At 39.0% G+C, this 14,516-nt stretch overlaps 3 protein-coding genes across 4 annotated transcripts in view; 1 reads left to right on the forward strand and 2 right to left on the reverse strand.

Annotated features, from left to right (window-relative positions):
• On the forward strand, window positions 1–7,616 carry LOC136236312 (filamin-A-like). The gene is made up of 4 exons (XM_066026449.1): window positions 1–244; window positions 1,963–3,145; window positions 3,198–3,407; window positions 3,864–7,616. Exons 1-4 carry the CDS (start codon window positions 86–88, stop codon window positions 7,403–7,405), a joined length of 5,094 nt encoding a protein of 1,697 aa, XP_065882521.1. The 5' UTR covers window positions 1–85; the 3' UTR covers window positions 7,406–7,616.
• Window positions 7,548–11,633, reverse strand: LOC136236316 (eukaryotic translation initiation factor 2A-like). Of its 2 annotated transcripts, none has more exons than XM_066026457.1 (5): window positions 11,553–11,633; window positions 8,775–8,947; window positions 8,073–8,143; window positions 7,773–7,965; window positions 7,548–7,707 (listed from the first exon to the last, which is right to left on the reverse strand). In XM_066026457.1, exons 1-5 carry the CDS (start codon window positions 11,557–11,559, stop codon window positions 7,624–7,626), a joined length of 528 nt encoding a protein of 175 aa, XP_065882529.1. In that variant the 5' UTR covers window positions 11,560–11,633; the 3' UTR covers window positions 7,548–7,623. The 2 variants fall into 2 exon arrangements, with proteins under 2 accessions (XP_065882529.1, XP_065882528.1); XM_066026456.1 differs by having other exon boundaries at window positions 8,775–8,940; window positions 11,534–11,632.
• The window catches only part of LOC136236314 (serine/threonine-protein kinase 11-interacting protein-like), an 18,426-nt gene continuing 15,542 nt past the window's right edge, over window positions 11,633–14,516 (reverse strand). Inside the window, exons 21-31 of the mRNA XM_066026452.1 lie at window positions 14,382–14,479; window positions 14,246–14,330; window positions 14,088–14,184; window positions 13,939–14,011; window positions 13,843–13,888; window positions 13,641–13,787; window positions 13,053–13,169; window positions 12,281–12,383; window positions 12,052–12,215; window positions 11,911–11,961; window positions 11,633–11,862 (exon numbers count right to left, since the gene is read on the reverse strand). Coding sequence (XP_065882524.1) covers window positions 11,728–11,862; window positions 11,911–11,961; window positions 12,052–12,215; window positions 12,281–12,383; window positions 13,053–13,169; window positions 13,641–13,787; window positions 13,843–13,888; window positions 13,939–14,011; window positions 14,088–14,184; window positions 14,246–14,330; window positions 14,382–14,479 — 1,116 coding nt within the window. The 3' untranslated portion in view covers window positions 11,633–11,727. The remainder of the gene's footprint in view (window positions 11,863–11,910; window positions 11,962–12,051; window positions 12,216–12,280; window positions 12,384–13,052; window positions 13,170–13,640; window positions 13,788–13,842; window positions 13,889–13,938; window positions 14,012–14,087; window positions 14,185–14,245; window positions 14,331–14,381; window positions 14,480–14,516) is intronic.

A 14,516-nucleotide genomic window follows, 5' to 3' on the forward strand; every position in this document is an offset into this window, starting at 1 on the left:
CATTCTGGGTGTGCCTGCCATAAATTGGGTGTGGCAGTTTTGCAAAGTTGTGACTTGGGTAGCTCAAATTATCTCCTTCAAAAAGATGTCAGTTGACAACGAAGGATCGTTTGGCGAAGAATCGTACGGAGTGAAAATCGAAACACTTCAGAAAGCAGAATCCTACGGCGAAGAATCGTATCAAGGGGCAGCATCCGGCTACGATCCAGGAGGGTCTTATGGCAAGAATCCTAATGGAGTAGAGGTGAGTAATCTTACAACAAAATAAATTATATTTTCGCGGTATTTAAAGTTCGGCGCCACAGCGTACAGTAGCGAATGACCGGGATTTTGTGATGTCGCTGCTCTCTCACAGGTTATGCATAGTGCATATCCAATGATTTAGTTGGCGGAATAGCTAGCTAGCTATAACTATATGTTTACAAGCATGCACAGAACTTGAATTTGCACACACCCAGGGGCTGAGAGTGGAGAGGGTTGCAATTGCTATGAATATTTAGCAGCACTTTTTTCTTTTCTTTAAATTTGAACTGCTGGTACATGCATGCACAAACTCAAGCTTATAATACAAAATGTGCACTGCAATTTAATAGGGTGGTAATGGAACACATGCATTGTTAAACTCCAAATGCTTGCATGGCCAATGTTACAGTTTGTTTGTATTGTACGGTCACAGTGTATTGTATGTGTGCCCAGATAGATTATATCTGGAAATTTAGGCACTAAATAAATAAACTATAGTTATTTATTTCTCATAGACAAATTTAGAAAATTTTACTAGAGGGCGGGAGGTTATTATCCACAAGTGTAATCACATCGAAGTAGGCTGCCTAGAGACCTATAGCTCAAGGCAGATTATGAAAGTACAGCCTCTTGGTATGGGGAAGTAGGTTAAGGACTGACTGGGACCCCCATGCATGCAAAAAGGAGCAATTGCTCAAGTTGCTTTCCACACTCTTCTATGAATGAGGGCAGCTATCACTACAAAGAATAAAAAGGCCTACAAGATAATTGGTTTTGGCTATAAAAGAGACATTCTTTTGTTGTAAAATGGTAGCTAGTTAATTTCAAGGATCACCAGTTAATTTCAGGGATCAAAGCGCATATTTTTGTATCGTTTATATCAAGTATTTATATAGCTAGCTAAACTAATCACAATATTCTCTTTGTATGTGACTGTAAGAAACAGTCCACATATTCCTCTGACTCTAGGCTGGTGTATCAAAATACTGAGAAAAGATCAATTAGCATCAATTATAAAATTTGACACGATGGTACTGTGATGTAGGAAGGGATGAGAAACATGCAATCAAATTTGTTTGGCTTTACGTTACAATTCTGTGAAGAGCTAAAGAACATTTGGTAATTTGTACGATTAGCTAGCTACATGCACAGTGTAATGTAAAGATGCTTTCCAGACTTTGGCGATATACATATACTGGATACATTGGAACCTCTCTTTAAAGGACCTTCCCTGTAAAGGACATTGTACATGTATACATTTAGCCTCCGAGGTACCATACACCTTTATTAATGCACTTTTACCTCTGAAAAAGGATAACCTTCTTATAATAGTAATATTTTAGTTAGTCCCAAAGTGTCCCTTAAATAGATGTTCCACTGTACAAAGCAAAGAACTTGCCAATATACTTGCACTTCATCATAAATACTTTTATCATCAGCAAATATGATTATTGTACTACAGTTGAATAATGGCATTGCATGGCTTAGAGAAAAGGGAGCTTGTAGTAACAATGAACAAGAGATGAGAGGGTAGACTGGGTGCATTTCTTTAGTTCAATTATTGTTCTATTTTATGCATAAATTGAAGTTTCTATCTGACCATGTTCTGTGGAGCATGGCCGGGTTAGGAAAATGTTTTACGAAGTATGGTAGTTTGTGCTGTAAAAATTAAAGTACTTAATTATAAACATGCTATGATTATATTCCTTTGGCGAACAGAATGCAAACTCTGATATGACCCCTACATATGGTGGAGGGTCCTATGAAGAAGGCAAACAACCTGATGCAGCACCCACATATGGTGGAGGCTCCTATGGAGAAGGTGAACAACCAAATATGACACCAACATACAGTGGAGAAAGCAAACAGCCTGAAACTAATTATGGAGGAGGTTCCTACAGAGAACAACCCAATACAACACCAACTTATGGAGGAGGTTCCTACGGAGGAGACCAACCCAATACAACTCCAACTTATGGAGGAGGTTCCTACGGAGAAGGAGAACAACCCAATACAACTCCAACTTATGGAGGAGGTTCCTACGGAGAAGGAGAACAACCCAATACAACACCAACTTATGGAGGAGGTTCCTACGGAGAAGGAGACCAACCCAATACAACTCCAACTTATGGAGGAGGTTCCTACGGAGGAGACCAACCCAATACAACTCCAACTTATGGAGGAGGTTCCTACGGAGAAGGAGAACAACCCAATACAACACCAACTTATGGAGGAGGTTCCTACGGAGAAGGAGAACAACCCAATACAACTCCAACTTATGGAGGAGGTTCCTACGGAGAAGGACAACAACCCAATACAACTCCAACTTATGGAGGAGGTTCCTACAGAGAAGGAGAACAACCCAATACAACTCCAACTTATGGAGGAGGCTCCTATGGAGAAGGAGAACAACCCAATACAACTCTGACTAATGGAGGAGGTTCTTACGGAGAAGGTGAACAACCCAATACAACATCAACTTATGGAGGAGGATCATATGGAGAGGGCCAACAACCTGACACTAGTTATGGTGGAGGATCCACATATGGCGAAGAAAAAAAATCCACAAAATGGGAGGCAGTATCTGTGTATACCAGTAGAGAAGAGAAACCTCCTGAGAAAAAATCCTCACAATGGGAGGCAGTGTCTGTGTATGATAAGAAAGAGAATTCTCCTGAGAAAAAGTCATCACAATGGGAGGCAGTATCTGTGTATGATAAGAAAGAGAAAGCCCCTGAGACGAAATCCTCACAATGGGAACCAGTATCTGTAACAGCAAAAAGGCAAGGAGGGAACACTGCTGGCTACGGACAGAAGGGATTAAAGGACCCAAATAAAAAAGAAAACTGGCTACGAGTTCAGCGAACTACTTTCACAAACTGGATCAATGATCGACTCAAAGGTATGTACAATGTCTAGACTGTGCATTGTTGTTACCATACTTTTACCTGTAGCTGGTAAAACATCTTATAGTGGTCCTGAAGTATATGAGTTAGAAGTAAATTTACAAGATGGAATAATACTAGCAAGATTGATGGAAATATTGGCAGGTGTCAAGGCCAAGGGAATCAACAAGACTCCAAAGATAAAGGCACACAAAATTGATAACCTTACACAAGTGCTTAAAATTATGGATGGTCAAAAAATCCGTTTAGTGAGCATCAGTAAGTTCACCAGTTTTGCATGTACACTGTACAAAACACAAAACGTGTTTGGCACAATTTTCTTACATGTATAATAGAGACTGAGCAATTTATTCTCCTTAGAATCAAATATGTTGCACTAATTTCATTGGCTATTCATTAGTCGTGTGAAAGTCACAAACAACTGATATGAACTCTTCATAGTGCCTCTTAGAAACCACGAACAGTCATAACCCTTGTAACTGAATACACTGCAAATGAATAAGGCTGCACATTAGTCACCCATCCAATAGAACTTATACTGTCGCTACATTATAGTTAATAGTTAGACATAAGCTGCATGCTAAGGTAACTCTATTAGTGTATAATATAAGGAGCCGGTACTCCAGTTTTATATGCCTCACGTACCTTAGATGCATACACTATGACATGTATGATGTAAACCAAATAATTATACATTCATTATTTTTATTACAGCGCCCGAGACACTCAGCCAAGGACAGTTGAAGCTAACACTGGGCCTTGTGTGGACACTGATCTTAAAATACCAAATCAAGTTCAAACCAACTGCAAAGATATCAGCCAAAAAAGCCATGGTAGTGTGGATACAAGCAATGATCCCTGGTAGCAGTGTCACCAACTTGACCACTGACTGGCAGAGTGGATTTGCTCTACTTTCACTCATAGATGCAATCAAACCAGGATTGGTTCCTCCTTTGTCTACCCTTGATCCCTCCAAAGGATTGAGTAATTGTATGATGGCAATGAAAATAGCAAAGAACCACCTAAAAATTCCGCAGGTCCTTAACGCCGAAGATATTGTGAATCTGAATGTTGATGAAATCAGCATGATGACTTATCTATCCTACTTCTGTGATCCTGCTGCTAACAAGCTTATTAGATGGGTGCAAAAAATGATCCCACACATGAATATCAAAAATCTCACAACCGATTGGAATGATGGACTGGCTTTGGCTGCCCTACTAGATGCTCGTTTTCCAGGAGTATTTCCTGATGCCCCTATGCTTCAAGCACGAGAATGCTATCAAACAATAGAGAGGTGTTTTGCTATCTGTAAAGATAAAATGGGATTTGAGCCAGTAATTACCATAAAAGAACTTATGAATCCAAACATTGATGAACTGTTAATGTTGTCATTTTTGGCAGCAATTAGAAGTGGATCTCTAATAGCCTTGCCAGATGAAATAGATGTTAGTGGTCCAGGGTTGGAGTCGGCACAGGTTGGACGTCAAACCAGTTTCACAGTGGATTGTACCTGTGGGGGTCCAGGAAAGCTATTTTTAGACATCTACAATACATCGATTGGAAAGCAGGTCAAACATACAATGTATGAAAGCAAGCCTTTGATACACACAGTGAAATACCAACCTACCGATGGTGGAGACCTGAGTGTTGAAATTCTTTGGTCAGGAAATCCCGTTCCTGGTAGTCCATACAGAGTTCGTGTGACAGATTCTGCACAACTAAAGATCATTGATTTGTGTAACCATAGCACAACAGTCAATGTCAACCAGACAGTTTCCCTAGATCTTGATGCCACTAAGTCAGGAAGGGGAAATTTGAAAGCTTATTACCAATATGCAGACAATGAAGAAGCTATGACTGCCAGAGTTCAAGAAAACTATGACCAGACCTACACCTTGCATTACGAGTTCCCTCGTAGTGGACAAGCATCACTTCATCTTTTCTGGAATGGTGAAGAACTGCAACAGTGTACAGTAAAGTATGACATTGTCAACAGTGACCACTACACGCTGATAGACCCCCCAGATGAGCAGCTATTTCACACCATGTATCCAGTGAAATTTCAAATAGAAGCAGAAAGTGGAGCAGCTCTTCCATTACTTACCACGATAGCAAGTTGTGGTGACATCATTGTTCCTCTTGAGATGAAAAATATTGAAGATTGTACAGGCACTGCTAGCTTTGTTCCAACAATTCCAGGAGAGTACAAGATTGAAGTGTCTTGTGCTAACCGCCATATTCTTGGTAGTCCCTTCCAGATCTATGCTGTTGATGCCTCTCAGTGTTTTTTAGCCAATACTCTTCCTAAAACACTAGCAGTCGGTATATCTCATGAGTTTCAACTGGAGACCAAAGAAGCTGGACCAGGTGGAGCCAGTTTTGATATTGAAGACAAAGATGTCAATAAGGTATTTCAAGTATCAGCAGTTGAGAAGGGAACCATGATTCTCTTCGGAGTTACTCCACTGTTGTGTGGAAGTTATCTAGCCTCACTGAAATGGAGTGACCAGCACATTTCATGCAGTCCATTTCGTGTCTCTGTCTGTGACCCCAGCAAATGCAAGGTTCAACCAAATCTCTGTGAAGTTAAGTCCATTCCTGTTGGAAAACCACTCAATTTTGTTGTTGTAACCAAAGGAGCAGGTCCTGGGGTCAAACCAGTTGTAAAAGCACAGGGTATCTCAGCCCTCTATAATGCAGATATCGATATGTTTGATCAAGATGAATATTCTGTGACGCTGGTACCTTGGGAAGTTGGCAAGCTTGAAGTCAGTGTCCTTTGGGGAGGACACCCAATCCCAAACAGTCCATTTGAGTTGGAAGTCTTGGGTTTCCATTCTGGTATGTGCACTGCTCAAGGTGAAGGCTTACAAAGAGCACTCACTACTGTCCCAGCCCAGTTTGTAGTGATTTCAGATCAGCCAAAGCTAATAGCAGATGGGTACCTTGTTATCAAAGTCACCAGTGTGGTGAAAAAGAATGAATGTAAGGTGCGTGCAAGGGACAACATGGATGGTACCTATAACATAGCATATCTTGCTCCACAAGTTGGTGCTTACCTAATTTCTATTACAGTGCATGGAGACCACATTCCAGGCAGCCCATTCAAAATGAACGCAATACTTGGACCTGATGCCAGCAAGTGTATTGCATACGGTCCTGCATTAGAACGCACTACGATTTTAAACATAGGTAAGCCTATCGATTTTTCAGTAGATACCCACACTGCAGGAAACGGAGAGCTGACAGTGAAGGCAGTTGGACCTGCTGGAGCATTGGCTACAGTATATACCTCTAAAGGTGACTCACCTGGAGTATATGATATCCGCCTAGATCCCATAAGACATGGAAAATATCGTGTCAGTATCAAATGGTCCAACAAGCACATACCAGATAGTCCCTTTTTACTGAAAATATTTCCTGGAGTTGATCCTACCAAGTGTAGGGCTTTCGGTCCTGGTCTTGAAGACAGAGAAGTTGGAGAACCAACCCACTTTATCATTGAAACAAAGAATGCAGGGGCAGGAACCTTGAAGGTGCGGTTACATGGAGTGAGTGACGCATTCAACATTGATATTAGTCCAAAAGATCCGCAGGATGTACGCACCTTGCAAGCCAGATACAATCCACCTAGAGGGGGTGACTATCTAATAACAATCAAGTGGGATGACATAAACATTCCTGGCAGTCCATTTAAAGTGACTGTCTTCGGAGACAATGGAATGCTTCAGGAAGTAGTTCACAGGCCCATTCCAAAATCTCTTAGTGATGAAGGATTTGACTTTGACGACGAGGAAGAGGACTATTTCAGTGAAGAGCAGCAGTACAATAAAAAGACAATGAAGAAAAGCTTATCGGATTCATCAGATTTTGACCGAGAGCAAAATGTTACACAAGAACAAATGCCAGATTTTGGATCTGTGGGGAAGAAAGGATACAAAAAGAATTTTGCCCCCAATCAAGTTTTCAAGATAAAATCAGACACTACCACAACAAGCTTCCCCAAGACAAAAACACGATCATTGAGTCCAACTTATGCTACACATATGTATCCTGGAATGCCTGGTGCTTATCCTGGAATGCCTGGTGCTTATCCTGGAATGCCTGGTGCTTATCCTGTACGACCAGGCGGATATGGAGCTACAGTTCAAGTTCGACCAATGATGCCAATGATGGCTCCACAAATGCATGTGCAACCAATGCGTGTACAGCAAAGACGCAAAAAACAACAACAGCCGAAACGATATCACTAATGGAGTATATATGTAAAATGTTCGCACTACATACTGTATGTACGTACATGTGTACACATTGCAAATACATTTTTACTTGTAATGTCTAGCTAAATGACTCATGTTGCAATAATTTTCACATGCACTTTATAATGTTGTAATATATTGTTGAATTAGAAAACTACTTTTAGAATAAAGAGAAATATTAATGTACATATAACTTCTACAAAATCTGTCACTCATCTTAGAGTGAGCTGCTTGCAGACTTCTTCAATTGCATCAATTTCATCAAGTATTTCTTGCTCTGTCTCTAATTTGGCTAACTAATGGCAAAAAAATTAATAGCAAATTTATTTACATTTAATCAAAATAAAGAGTTACTACACACCTGATTTTGTTCTAATGTTTCGCCTTTGTCTTGCTTTTCTTTAAGCTTTGTAATCTGGTCTAACTTTTTTCTCAATTGTTTTAATCTTTTGTCATTAGAGTTGCCACTTGAAACTGGTGTCTCATCCTTTCCCTTAGCTTGTGTTTTAACTTCTGGTTGTAAAAAAGCAGGATTTATATCTGGAGCATCTTTGCTATATACAAATCAATATTTCATATATACCGCTATTACCAAGAGCTCATAATATTATACAAGAGTCCCCCCTATAATATTATGAACTCTTGCTATTACTAAACGTACACAACTTTTCCTGCAGCTTGATCTTGTAATGCCCACAGCTGTTCCCTCAACTCTTGTGTTTTCTTGTGATCCTATCATCAACAGTACTATGTAAATCACATAGCAAATAGCATTAGATGCATTTGTTAATGAGTGCAAATGGGATAATTTTTACAGTACAGTTGCACAGTAGATTGAGCAAAATTATCTTGGCCATCCTGAAATGTGTGGGGCCAAAATTATGTTAAAACATTTTCAATCCTTTTACACATTTACAAAACAGCACACTTACATGCAAAATTTTCTATAAAACACAAAATGTTATCCAATTGCCAAGCACATTTTAGGAGGATTTAAAGGCAAGTATTGGCACCAACTTTGGTATAAAATGAATAAATTTTATATGAATGATGTTGAAAAATATTGTTCCTTTGGCACGTGTACAGGTAAACCACTTTACAGAAATAAGAAGACAGTTGGTCTTGCAGAATCACCTCTTCCAGATATGCACTTCCACTTCATAAAGCTAGTTTAAAAGTTCTATAAAGGTTGCTTTAGATAGTTCTAGAAACAATATTTGAAAAGCATTGTGATATAGAGTGCAAAAAGAATAGCTTTACTGAAAGTAAACAAAATGCAACAGCTCCATACTATATATCCACTGTATACCAGTGTGTATGCATTGCAGTGTGTATCGCTGTTCATGAAATTACTATTACGTACCTTTGCAAGTTTAGCTTCTTCAATTTTCTTTTTCACTAATTCAATTGGATTAATCTCTTCTGCTGGAGCAACTTTTTTAACTGTTTCTTCTTCATTATCACAATCTGTTGATAAAGTCTCTGCTGGTTTCTTCTTCTCCCTTCTCCTTTTGTTTTTCTGAGCAGATCTACTCTCTTAAAACAACAGTCAAATAATTTAATTTGTTATCACATTTTAAGTGCCTATATATAGTGCCGCTCAAATGCAACATTGTCTCGTGCACTCTTTGTTTGGGATAAATACTTGCAAGTGAAATGGCTGCCACACCCTTTTGTTAGCAAGTTTTTCAATTGCTCACACTCTTGTGAGACAAGGTTGCATTTGAGCGGTACATACCGTAGCATGGTGATTTTAATTTAAACTTCTCGCTATTTTTATCTTGAACTACAGTGGATCCTCACTAATCTGAACAACTCTGCTCTCAAGTTGACAAAAGTCTGTTCAGATTAGTGAATTTGTTTGGATTAGTGAATTTGTTTGGATTAGTGAACCCATTGATTATATACAGAACCTAATTCAATTACTCTAATAGAACATACATTTGTTTGCAAATACTCTAATAAAACAGTCATTTGTACTGTTTGGATTATCGAGCGTTCGGATTACTGGAGTTCGGATTAGTGAGGATCCACTGTACTGTAAATCATATTGCTACTATGATTTTTTTGTACATCAAGGTTCAATAATTGATCTTGATCATGACCATGTCCGTCACAGCATGATCAATATGAAATGTACACAGTTAATGAACCATCTTTCCCAGGCCCTATGACTCACTCATGATTTCATGTTTTTGCGGCAATGTTTGACAGGCCACTTACTTTCATGCCAGAATCTCAACCTGATTAATGTACACTGTAACTGTATGTTTAATGATTACATGGATGAAACTAGCTGGCCATATAGGCCATATGTCTTCCCCTAATACACACACACACACACACACACACACACACACACACACACACACACACACACACACACACACACACACACACACACACACACACACACACACACACACACACACACACACACACACACACAAATTTGGAGAGTACATGTAGCAAAGATTAAAATACTGCAGTCAGTCACTTTAATCAAACAATACGAAGTTCTGTTTATTAGGATCTCTCCCAAAAATGTAGGGCATCTGCCAAAATGTTGCCAGCTATTGTAGAAAAACATTACTTTACAAAAGAGTCTCAATCTAAACAATGTCAAAAGCATTAGAAACAAGAAAACTATTACAAAAGCACAAAGTTTGAATTTAAAAAAAAAATCACTTAAACCAGAACTTTGATCTGTCTGCCTGTGGCGCTTATAATTTCCAATCAATAAGCGGCTGTGTGGAAAGGGTCTGGCCACATGAGACTAATAACAAAAGGGGTCCAAGCAATAAAAAGTAATGAAACAGGAGATATGAATGGCGGTATAACAACATAGCTCGGTGGGAAAATCCCTACTTTGGCACTGACGGAAATAATTTTGTGCAATGTGGGGATTTTCACCAAGCTATGTTGTAATAGCATCATTTATGTTGTAATAGCATCATTTATCCAGTATATCTTGTTTCATGACTTTATTTCTTGGATATCTTAAAATTAATATACTACCTTAAGTCATATTTCCCACATGCGTAGGGCCCTCCCATACAAACCATTTGCATGCTGCAAAAATCACTTGCTATCAAAGTTGACCCCCCCCCCCCCCCCAAACTCCTACTTGACAAAGCTAGAATGTGATGATGATCAAACACATACACAAGTAGGTAGGTACTATTCACAGGCTAATTACTTTTTGTATCTATTGCTGTACGTGGCTAAAAGGTTGACAGAGCAGTGTAGCATGGAGAATGACGAAAATACAAATCATTAGCTCAATTGGTGTTTGGTAATTCAATTAATAACCAAAGCAATGTAAGCAATTATGCATCAGTTCCTGGGCTTGAATACTATGGGTGAACAGGGTCAGTGTACCAATAAGATTTTCGTCTAGGTTTCTTGGCTCGTGGTAAACACTTCGTACAAGTCCAGTGCCTAACTGATAAAGCAGATAAAAACAAAACAAAAAAGATTAGAACCTATCCATATCACATAGAAAAAATCAACTGAACAGCTGGTTTAGTTATGCACCTATCAATGTAATGCCTGACTACCACAGATACGGGCTGAGGAATTGATCGCTAGAATTCTCTGACATAGTGGGGATTTGTCTTCACTAAAGAAATCACTAAGGCAGCGAAAGTGTGTGCTTTCAGTTTTATAGGAAGGAGTGTCTCGGGTGCTATAGCTACTACATAAGAATCTACTCGTACCAACTCATCGCTAGACCAACGCCACACGACTGTACAAATCCCTTCCTAGCCCCAGGATTCCCGGAGTTTGTATCTCCAGTACTCCCCAGTAGGTGGGGAATTGTATATTCTACCACAGATACAGGCTGAGGTGGGGATTTGCAATTGCATCACTGTAACTTTTCAGTGATGCAAATCCCACCTCAGCCCGTATCTGTGGTAGTCGGGGATTACATTGATAGGTGCATTAATGAACAGAACTGAGACAATTCATATATGTATAACTTGCACTAGAACTAATTGACTCAAGTTTAATATGCATGCCGCGGCATACTGCGCACACAATAAGCACCACTGAATCAGTGGGTAGGACAATACGGAACGATGAGAGGAACGACTAAACAATAGTTGTGTACATACTCACACAGTCTTTTCGTACGTACCAGCCATCAACTTCGATTTCTTGCTCAACCAAACGACAAACCACGGGAAGTCCCTACCCTAATTAATGCCCACTAAAACATACGCTATAATTATTAATAAAAATTTAGTTCTTTTGAAATACTGCATGTCATGTGAGGTGATGGGGACATTTTATATGTAACATTACAACGACAGTTATTTCTCGTTGATCTGAAATTCAATCCCAAATTCTGCCTCCCAGCACACTTTAATGGCCTTTGTAAGATTCTTTGCATTATTCTCTGTCTCAAATATTAGCAGCCAGCTGTGCACATCAGCATCAGCCAAATCCTAGAAGTAAAACCACATAAACCATCATTAACACAATGATAGTCTCACCTCAGCGAAAAATGTTACTGTCACATGATGGGGTTGATCACGATCTAATACCTGCAATGTAGAAGAAAGAGTAATAATCAAGAATCTGGATCTGTACATAGGGAAACAATTGTATGGTATACAATAGGGCAGAGCACTCACCAGACAGTGGATTTCATTGATTTTTCTCTGTTGCAGTACACTGAATTGTGGAGGGATGTTATCCAAAGATGGAAGCTTAGCGTAACGTGGCAATGGCCACAGGTTGCTTTCTCGAACTAGAAATATTTCCGAAGAGCTTACCACAACTGTTACAGATACTTGACCTACACAGAAACAACAATGAAAACTTTTAAATACTCATACGGTGCATATAATAAGCCAATCTTACTTAAATTGCCACTCTTCAGCCACTTCCCTAGTAGATACAATTCCAACACATCAGCTGGCTGTTTATCTGATGAATGGTCTTGTACTCTCCCTGACAGGGTTAGCTAGCCACAAAACACACTTACCTTAACTACTGCTGTATTTTAGTTGTACAATACAATACGTAAAATATATATATACATTTTTTACTTGCTATGTTTTTTATTTGTTAAATTAGAGGTCGTACTAAGTTTTCCAAGTCTTTGTAGTGCTACTTTTAATATTGCAGTTAGGCATTAACTTTGAAACAAGCACCTAAAATCTTTTTCTATGGGAGAGATTGGATTTCAAAAAAAGAAAGAAAAAGAAAGATTGTAGTGCTTTAATAAAGCAGTCAGGCGTGATACTCCCCCTTGTCCCTTTTGCCCCAGTAATTCACATGTTGGACATGTACAACCACCTGCTGTCTTGTAAACATTGATGTACAGCAAGTTTACTCATTAAAATTAACATAATTTTTTTTGTATTCTATCAAAAGCAATATACAAGTGCAAAGCAACAATGCACAGTTTCAGTTGGTGTCAATTGTCAATGCAGGCAAATCCTAGGTTTAGTGCCCCGTAGGAGGCTGACCATGCATCATGGGACACCAAAAAGTCCACACGTACCTGGACGGTTTTCATCATGTGCACAAGCAAAACACACACACACACACACACACACACACACACACACACACACACACACACACACACACACACACACAACAATACTAAGTTGGTTCACACACATACTTGTTTGTGGTGGTCAGTAACAAATCTGTACAAGGTTTTATCAGGTTCAAACTGTCTCTCGTCACCAACACTGCATATGACATTGTTATCCATCAGGTGTCGACATAAGTTAAGTGCCTATAAAAAATCAAATAAATCACTCAACACATGTATACATATTATACACACAAGTTGTATATAGCATGTATACAAATATACACATGCAAAAGCCAGGATGATAAGAGCTTATATAATTTCTTCTCAATACTTTATTCCCAGTCTTTAAGGCCTTCAATCAAGACAAAGGTGTATGCAACAAATCAAAGCAATACTGAGCATAATCACAGCCAAGTCAGAAGATCTTCCATGTGATGTGCTCCTACAAGAAAGTATACCAGACTAAGCTAAACCACAACTGGCTGTGTAGTTCTAACTGCTCATGTGGCAATGTTTCAGTATACTGAGAATGTTGAAGAATAGTAGCAGTGTGGAAATAAACAGAAACAACTAACAGTATATCGACTGAAATCACAGCAGCATGTTACAACCTACTTTGAACCCCCGCACTCACACACGCACACACACACACACACTACAAGTAAGGCCTACGCTTTCATTGTCTTCATATTCTTCTCTATTAGTCAACCACTGGACCAAGTCAGTACCAGAGAAACACTGAGGATAATTCTTAAGGTACATTTTTCGATCATGAATCAAGCCACTGGTTTGTTTCAGAGTCTCACATAACCATTGGCCCTAACAGTGACAGATATTATAGGATCAGAAGACCACACACTACTCTTATACATACAAAAATTTCTTCCTTTGATAAAGAGTGTTCCTGTAGCACTTGAGACCTACACAAGTGAACAAATAATCTATGCTATTATTTCACCTCACATCTTACTGGAGGTTTATCAACGATTGTGGTTGAGTTTTGATTCCTTTGAACTTACAATTCTGTACATCTGACACCACATCTAACAGAGCAGTTGTACAAGTAACAAAAGTTTATAGCCTCAATCCTCAATAAGCATGCATGCTTGATTCACTCACTGGTGAGTCGTTCTACAAAGTCCTGGCAACGTTGTTGATCCTGGGGGAACAGCTTATACCAGACACTTTCTGGTGGACTGAACTCAATTGTGACACTCTACAAGCAGTAAAAAAAGATGCTTCTAACAATTACACACAGTGATAAATGGAGAGCTCACTTGGTATCCTAATCCATAGTCAACAAATTCCAATTTTTTTAGTGGGTGACTGTGCAAAAATTTTAACCATTTGCTTGGTGAAGACCTATGTAAATAATAAAGAACATTTCAAGAGCCGATATGTACAGTCACTCACCCAACAGGTGCTACTATTTGACATATATATATGAATTCATTAGTGACTAGTACAAGACAAGCAAACTCTTGAGGTTGTCCAAATGTGACTGCAGAACACTATAACAGAATGAGATGAAAAAATATGACAACAAAT

This window comes from Dysidea avara, chromosome 10, assembly GCF_963678975.1.
Source record: "Dysidea avara chromosome 10, odDysAvar1.4, whole genome shotgun sequence".
NCBI classification, from domain to species: Eukaryota; Metazoa; Porifera; class Demospongiae; order Dictyoceratida; family Dysideidae; genus Dysidea; species Dysidea avara.

What these genes read in the sequence shown, in the direction of transcription:
- LOC136236312 (XM_066026449.1), top strand. Translation starts at nt 86, where the DNA reads ATGTCAGTTGACAACGAAGGATCGTTTGGCGAAGAATCGTACGGAGTG. An exon ending in AGAATCCTAATGGAGTAGAG is followed by an intron (nt 245 to 1,962) that starts GTGAGTAATCTT and finishes TTTGGCGAACAG; the next exon opens with AATGCAAACTCTGATATGAC. An exon ending in AATCCGTTTAGTGAGCATCA is followed by an intron (nt 3,408 to 3,863) that starts GTAAGTTCACCA and finishes TTTTTATTACAG; the next exon opens with CGCCCGAGACACTCAGCCAA.
- LOC136236316 (XM_066026456.1), bottom strand. Translation starts at nt 11,559, where the DNA reads ATGGCTGGTACGTACGAAAAGACTGT. An exon ending in CAAGCTGCAGGAAAAGTTGT is followed by an intron (nt 7,966 to 8,072) that starts GTACGTTTAGTA and finishes ATTTGTATATAG; the next exon opens with CAAAGATGCTCCAGATATAA. An exon ending in AAACATTAGAACAAAATCAG is followed by an intron (nt 7,708 to 7,772) that starts GTGTGTAGTAAC and finishes TTTTGCCATTAG; the next exon opens with TTAGCCAAATTAGAGACAGA.